The 8,463-nt window shown below is 39.7% G+C and overlaps 1 protein-coding gene across 1 annotated transcript; it reads right to left on the bottom strand.

Annotated features, from left to right (window-relative positions):
* Positions 1 to 413: 413 nt before the first annotated feature.
* On the bottom strand, positions 414 to 6,003 carry LOC104489042 (HEAT repeat-containing protein 5B-like; the record flags this gene model as incomplete). Its single annotated transcript, XM_010131154.1, has 7 exons — positions 5,878 to 6,003; positions 5,130 to 5,341; positions 4,148 to 4,256; positions 2,963 to 3,112; positions 2,278 to 2,449; positions 1,739 to 1,896; positions 414 to 663 (listed from the first exon to the last, which is right to left on the bottom strand). Coding segments are annotated over exons 1-7 (1,177 nt in total), but the record flags the coding sequence as incomplete, so codon positions are not given.
* Between the last annotated feature and the right edge of the window lie 2,460 nt (positions 6,004 to 8,463).

Here is an 8,463-nt window from a genome sequence, read left to right as displayed (position 1 = left end):
TTTGTCACCTGTAAAATCCAATTGCGTACCAGTATGGGTATTCGTGGGGACTACGCAAAGACCTACAAGATCCTGACCTACAGGATCTTCTACCACTGGTCATAGAGAACTCTGCGCAACTTTCAATACAGCCTATCCCAAAATAGATTGCAAATGCATGTTCTTCCCTAATTCCATTCATTCTAAGTGAATGCAATATCAAAAGCCATTACAGGATAACAAGTCATTTTTACAATCACTTTTTGATTAGAACTTACATTTTGGATATCCTATCTCAAACAGAAATCAGCTAAAGTATCTAGTACCGTAACAACAGAATTACTCCTCACAGTAAAAGCAAGCTGAAAAACGGCTGACCTAGTATATGGACAGTAATTTTCAACTAGTCTCAAATAAAGAAAAATTGTTCTCACCCACTGCCTTCATCTGTTTACCAATAGCTTGACATATATCTTTGGCAGCTGCAATCTGTGCTTTCTCCCCAAGTAAGCTGCCCACAGTTGCTCTCAGGATAAAGGACACACATCTTCGAGAGTAAACTGCCTCCACGTGGGTCTGAGTTGCACGAGGATGGGAGACGAGATCAAGTACATGTGACAAAAACGTAGCAAAGTTGCGCTCCAACCACTGACCTCCTAACGTTGTAACAAAGACGACATAGGCCTGCAAATACAGAAGTTACTTACAGATCCAAATTAAAACAGAAACAGAAGACTATATTGCATCACTGAAGACTACAGTTATATCCATGCATAATGCAGTACCAATGCCAGTCAGCAATAAGCAACCCTAACAGGGCTAAGCGGGATGAATCAATCCATTATCCAGGACTTTGTCATTGAAACTAAACTGTTTCCAGTGCCAAGAGTAGTCCCTATACTGCTACATATACTGTGAAGCACCAAATACTCTTTGGATGACAGCAAGAAAACCCAGTCCACTGCTCTAAATGTGTCTCTCTTAAAAAATCTTAAGAGCATAATGTTAATAACAGCAGCAGCATTAACGTGTTCTAATTCACAGTGAAGACCAGTCATTTTCGCCAATTTCACCTGAAAAAAACTGAGAAAAATAAAAGCGTTTCACAAAACACCCTGTGATCAAAAAATCTGAATTCTGGCAAGTTACTGCAGCATATTGAAATATATGTCAGAGTGAGAATGCCTGAATTTGAAGAGATGCTGCTGCCACCTTTCCCTATCAGACAAGTGGAGCTTACACATTCAGCATATTTCACCTACTAAATCAGACATGTAGAGAGAAGAAATGCAGTTTAACAAATCAGGACTGTAAATTTCATCCAGCAGCTAAAAAGAAACAGATAGCCACAACTCACAAAAGGACAACAGTGTGTCATCTCTAAAAAAAAAAAAAAACCAACCACAAACCAATTCAAATATGGAGCCACGGTCTTTGTATGTTAAAGACTTTAACGGTTTAAAGACTTTACTAAGTTTTCAAATATTTTGGAAGTTAATCCCACTTAATATATACTGATCAAATAAGCTTTCCTTAGCACATATTATAATCTATTGTTACTGCACATCAACACCAAAAGAAAGTAGCTTAGGTGAATGACACTGTATGTACGTCTCAAAACAGCCGAGTCACATTTGTAAGACTTATCAGTTAATTTATAAACAAGAATAGAAGGGTGAATTTTTCCTGCGAAAAAGGCTACAGCTACATATAAATGTCACTTTATTTAAAAAAATTAATATTACAGCATATGACAAACCTGGGTAACACCAACTCGCACTTCCCTATTGACAGAGCCTCCTACTTTTAACATCTCTCCACCACTCTTTAGGAAACCGGATCCTCCTCGCAGAAATCCTGTGGCCATGAGCTCCAAGACCTCCTCAAGCGTGGCTCTCCTCACATTCTGTCGCATCACTTTTGCAAAAAGAAAAGTAATCATTTAATCCCAAAGTTCCAATCGGTACAAGCAATGAACTTGAAATCTGACTTATCAATTCAAAACCGTCTTGCAAACAGAATTCTAGCCAACATTTCATATAACAGCTTGCTTTCATACTTAAAAAATAAACTACTTTTCCCACATGATTTTTGATAGTTTGCGCTCTCTTTCTTTGTATGACTACAACATGGATTCTTCACTCTTTAATCTTACTAGCTTAGAGTTTAGAAAACCACACAAGCCACCCACAAGGTTCCATCTCTCAGAACAACAACGTATCATGCACCACTGTCATGTAACACCATACTGAAGGTGCAGTTTGTCCACCTGGAAGAGGAATGCAGATTGATTTGTACCTGTTGCTTGTTTTGGTATCAGTGCTGTAGCCATGACCGTCCCCAAAAGCTTTGACACTGCAACTCGCACTCCATAGTTTGAGTTTTCCAGAGCTTTAAAGCACAGCGTTGCAACATTCTCTAGTTCAGCTGTCCACATAAACACTGCTTCATTTTGTAATTCCAGCAGACACTGGAGGAAAAAAGAAACTTGCTGAGCACCAATAGAGACCATTCTTACCTTCTATCTAAGTATCAACGTAACTGTCAGGTATATTCAGCAAATATTTTAATATGAATACTTCAAGAGTTAATTTCCACATACAATTAATAAGAGTTAATTTACACACTCTCCCATATACCCAGTAACTTAGCTGGGTAAACAATCAGAAGACTCATGAAATAAATTAATACTTAAATAAAAATTCAAAAAGGAAAACACAAATGAATTATGTTACCAAAAATCTCTCCCACTGTGGTACACAGTTAATATATTCTATTTCCTATTTGTTTACGAAGTGGGGAAGACATATTGCAGTACCTCCATTTACACGAAATAAGACAATTGTCTAAGCCTTCAGTGTAAACTAGTAAGAACTTACTTTGCCCAAGTAATTATCAAATCTCCTGTAATAAACAACAGGTCACAGTTCAACTTCACAGTCACAGCACAAGAATTTCTAGGACTGGTGAGAAGCACACCCACCTTAGCCACTGCACATCGTACAGCCATAGATCTGTCTGTCAACAGAGATCGGGCATTCTTATATATATCACGGTGACAAGAAGCCGCTGCTCCTCCAAGACCATTTAGGACCTTTTGTAAACTCATCAGAATTTCACTGCGGCCCTGAGACTGCACACAGACACACACAAAAAATCATGTACGCAAAAATGCAGACACAATACTTATACCAAGATCCAGGTGCGTAATTATGCATTTGCCTGCTTCTGTGCAGGAATATTTTCAGAAACACTATTATTGTAGTTCACTGAAGTCACACACAACCGATACCTAGCTGGTTTTAGATAACAGTAAGCTCTACACACAATTTATTAAAACTGCATCAAGTTGTCACATAAATTAAAATGAGCCCAGACAATCCAACAAGTTGGCCCTAGACACAATACTTCTGTCCTAGCCCACCATTTATCTGCTGTAGCCTCAGGAAAAAAGAAAAAATGCAGTTGATATGAGTAGTCGACAGCTTCCTACTATATCTGCACACAGGCAGGTACTTACAGTCAGAGAGCACAAAAAAACAAACCAAAACAACAACACAGCCAAAGAAAACAGTTGCCAGAACAAGATCCACACAATCGGTATCTCTTCCACCTTAACACAAATTAAAAAAAACCAACCAAACAAACAAATAAACAAAAAAGCCTCCACACAACCAAACCAAACAAAATCCCAACAGAGCTATCTGCATGAAATCAGACCCACTGACAGCCCAGGACACGTTCTCTCAATATTATGACACGCTCTCTCTTTTCAGGACCCAATGTATCCTGCTCACAAGCAGAGCAACATCTTTGTTGCAAAACCTAAGTATTTATTAGTCAGTTTTAAACAACCAAATGTTTATTCAGGGTACACAAGCAGAAATTCTAAGGCAGTAGTTAGAAATGGTACATATGACCATTTTGCAATTTTAATTACTGATGCCACCATGAAGCAACTAATCTAACATCCATATGACAAAACGCTAAACTGTCTGCAGTAAAAATACATGCACTTGTTTAACTTGATACTAATTACATAAGCGATTTGCATTTTTGTAGGCAGAAGACAAACAACCCAGGCATTTTGGCAAATACCTGTGGAGGAAGCAGGTTTCAGTTTAAATTGAATCAAGACCACGCACATATGATATAATAGGAAACTTACCTCCGCGCTTTTCAGAGACTTTAAAAGATTATTCACTGTTTCTGGAAAAGAACTACCCAGCATTCTGCCCATTTTTTCATAAAATGCTCCAACACATGCCACAGCAGCCCTATGGAAAAAAACATTAATCGCTGTAATCTTTTTCTGTATCATTTAAATGAAGACAAATGCTTAAAGAGAAATGTAGGTTTTAATTATCACTGATTAATAAAAATCTATTTATTATCCACTAGTTATACTGCCTGTTGAACACTGAACAATTAAATCTTTTTTTTTGTTTACAAAAAAATGTAACAGAAAAGTTACAAATGTATCTGCATGGGTATTATTAAAAAATCTCCAAGATTTTTCAGTCTATTTGTAGAAGACAAATACATGCTGAAATCTCAGCAAGATTAGGGTTTTGTTGCAGGGGTTTCTTGTGACCCAAGTGCAGGACCCAGCACTTGGCCTTGTTGAACCTCATACCATTGGCTTCAGCCCACTGATCCAGCCTGTCCAGACCCTTGCCTCTGTAGAGCCTGCCTAACTATCCACAAGCAGATTGACACTCCCACCCAACTTGGTGTCGTCTCCCAACTTATTGAGGGTGCCCTCAATCCCCTCATCCAGACCATTGACCAAGATGTTAAAGAGAACAGGCCCCAGTACTGAGCCCTGGGGGACACCACTGGTGACTGGCTGCCAACTGGATTTGACTCCGTTCACCACCACTCTCTGGGCCCAGCCATCCAGCCAGTTTTTCATCCAGTGAAAACTACACTCAACCAAGCCATGAGCCACGTAAGTGTCACCTTTGAGTCCTGCCCTCCAATATCTCAATCCTGCTCTTCTCTTGGCTATATCAAGCATATGTGAACTCCAAATAAGTATGCAAAATAGAAGTAACATAATGCACACATAAACAGACAGATCCTTCTGTAATATCCAGGACCACTGTACTTAAAAATCATTCTCCTTTCCCTAATAATATTAAACATACAGTTTTGTGGGCAGGTAGGCTGGAGTATCATCTTTGCTCTTGATGATGTCATTACACTTGTCAAGTGTTTGAAAAACAGTAAACGTGTCTCCAATGCTGTAGAGAGCAGCAAGATTTTTTGCTAGTAATTTTCGCGTAGGTGGCCCAGGAGAACTGCTGATGAGTCCTGTTAGCTGTTCGACAAGTTTCTTCTGTTTTTCTTTGACATCTGTCTGTTAAGGGACCAAAAATAAACAAAATAAGAAGAGTCATTTAATCCTGTGACTTGCTTCCAACACCCAGAAAAGCCTACAAGTAAAAGTTATACCACTCCCACTTGTAATTCAGCAAATTGATCATCTCACAGATATTTGAGATACATTCAATAATAGCAAAGACAGATGCTAATTGCTCAGAATTTGCAGTTACCCTATTTAACTTCTACTTTTTTAAAATACTTACCAAACATACAGTAATACCTGCCTATTTTAATCCTTTTTGTCATCAAAAATCCCTACTCTACGATGGAAGTTTTTTGCATTCCAAATATTTATGACAATGAAGAACTCAAACCAAGCTGTGTGTTATATAACAAGAAGTCATACTGACTGCCTACAATTAAACACTTAAAAGTTACAAACGAATAGAGAGGCTTTTCAGGCTGAATCTAAATAATACAGTTATCATCTGGCCGCCATCTCTCAACTTTCTGTAGCATGAAATTCATACAACTGTTTTAGAAAGAAGTGGAAAAACAATATTAAATTACCTTGTTAGCAGCTACCAGCACTTTATCCAAAAATCTTAACCACTCAAAGATAAAGACTGGTCTCTTTGCTTCTGTGATTTGAGCTAGTGCTTCTTCATTCAGTAACAGACTATGAGCCAGCTCCATAACTGGTTAAATTACGGTTTTATTGTCAATTTGTGTAGCAACTCTGAAATAAAAATGTAAAAATATTAGCATAAGATATAGTACAACAGTACAAAGCTTTGAAAAGAAAATGAAAATATGAGGATGAAATCTACAGATTACAGTATCATAGTTCCAGCCTGCTTAGACCTGTCGTGCCTAAGCAATCCCGCATAAGAACTACTGACATATTTACAACTGAATATTAGTTCCATTAGTATTTCACGTAATAGTTTTTAATTGTTAAAAAACCACCTACAGGCAACTTCAGGGCACTGACTCTTAGCCAAGAAATATATTCTGAAGTCTGTTTAAAGAAAAAAACAAGCACGCAACAGAGGTAAAGGAGTCATCTCACTTTTAAACAGAACAGAATAGGGCTTGTCCCTAATCAAGAGCATTGACCACACTCCGGAAACCTGGGCATGAACCTGGCCACCTTCTCAATACCATCAATAGACCAGGTGAGAAAGAGATAAGCCTATCATAAGGAGGAATTTTCACCCACCAGAAACTTGAGAGAGGCAGGAACGGTGAGAGCACTTGGCAGCACTGACCTCAGACCAGATTCCATTAGCCTTGCTTTAACTGCTGGACAAATAAGTCCTCGGAAGGCCAGCAAGCCTTACATGCGACAGCCTGGAGTACAAGCAGCAGCCAAATGACTGCGGGTCTCCTCAACAGGCAAAATACTACAGATCAAACACTGCAGAACGTGCTCAAACAGTGAATGGGAGGCAGCAACAAAGCACTACCAAAAGTACGTTATCGGTGTCAGCAAAGACTGCAGACAATCTTAGTCAACTACATTTAAACAAAGTGTAGCTGTTTAATGCAGAACAGATAGAAAACACAAAAAATTTATTAAAAAAAATCAGAAAATTAAGTCAACCATCTTCAGCAAAGAGAAAAATAAAAAGTAAAAAAGCCTTCCCCAAAAATCTAATGCAGCAATGCTGAAACCAGAATCTCAAGCCAAACAAAAAAAAGCCAAGCAACTAAGGAATATTATGTAAGACATCATCTTTCAACAACTGTGCCGTTCCACTTGTGCTCTGAAGTGCTCACAGCTGCTTCCTCATTCATGGTCAAGCCCAAAAAATTCTTAAAGTCAAACAAAGTGATTTAAACTAAGCAATTTTGACTTTTTTTAAAACAGTCCCCAAAGGGGACATTAAAGGGTGACATTTTAATACCACAACAGTATTATGGATCTGAATTCACCATAGTGATTTGGTGCCGATGAAACTAAAGCGTCACAATGCCTGTAATCCTAAGTTTGTTCCCTGCTCTTTGGAACTTTGCATTATAATATTTTTGACCGCATACATCTCCAGTAACAGGCCAACAAAGGTGGAACAGCCATATACAGAAGCACATAGAGGCCTCCTCCAACAGCTCCACAGCCATCACAACTGGGGAGGTACAGCCTGTCAACAGGGCACAGACACATCTCCTCAAAACACTCTTATACGAAAGGACAGAGAAACGCAGTGAATGACGGCATTATTCTTCTTTGGATATCATCTGCAATCTACACCGCTTGTCACACACAGACACACACAGCACAGGAACACCCTCACAGCGTAACTCATTACTCCTTTTCCTCCCCAGACAGAAGTTTTAATTTTCTCCCAGCCTTTAGAGCCATGAACCCCTTATACACCTTCCGCATACTCCCTTACCTCTTCGTCTAAATTTAGGAAACACACGCTCTGAGCAACTCAATCTGCACGTACATTCAGCCGTGCCGCTGAAGCACAAAGTATCGGATACAAGAACAATTACACAAATATTCAGCTAATTGTGGACTCAAGAGTCTAACACACAGCTATGCAAGTAGACAATCCAAAGCTCACCTACACTGGCCAAAGGTTTGCTCCAAAATCCAGACAAAAACACCGACCAGGTTCTACTGATTCTGGCCAAGGCTGGATCTTCCTGTGCATGTTACACGTAATAAATAGCCCGTTATATCCCACAGGATGCAGGGCAAAACCCTACCAAAGTCAAGCACTATCCAGTAAGTTATGTTGAAGCATTATAGGGATTATAAAGCCTTCGGATGTGCTGGAGTTCCTTTCTACTCTCCAGCTATCTCTCTGTAGACTAAATAAACCAACTGTCGTGACCTTCACCACCCGATCACTTCAGCAGTCTAAGTGAGAAAGCTGGAAAACGGGCAGTTTTAGAGGTGCCACCCTCCTGACGCACTCCATCAGTCGAAAAGGCTTCTGAGCCCGGGTCCTTCCACCTGTTTCCGTTACTTTAACAGGCTGTAGCACCCACCCCAGCCCATCTTGCCTGGTTCAGACAGCCCTCGGGAAGCGATGCCTCCAGACCGCATTACAGCGTTAGCAATACACCAGTTCCGCAGTAAAGGAGCATCGACGAGGAGCACCCAGCAGCGCGCTACCGTCCGCACACGCTCACCCGCCACCC

This window comes from Buceros rhinoceros, unplaced genomic scaffold (genome assembly GCF_000710305.1).
Source record: "Buceros rhinoceros silvestris isolate BGI_N320 unplaced genomic scaffold, ASM71030v1 scaffold20272, whole genome shotgun sequence".
Taxonomy (NCBI): Eukaryota; Metazoa; Chordata; class Aves; order Bucerotiformes; family Bucerotidae; genus Buceros; species Buceros rhinoceros.
The sequence above is the reverse complement of the archived record's forward strand: the minus strand, read 5'-3'. Positions and strand labels throughout refer to the sequence as shown.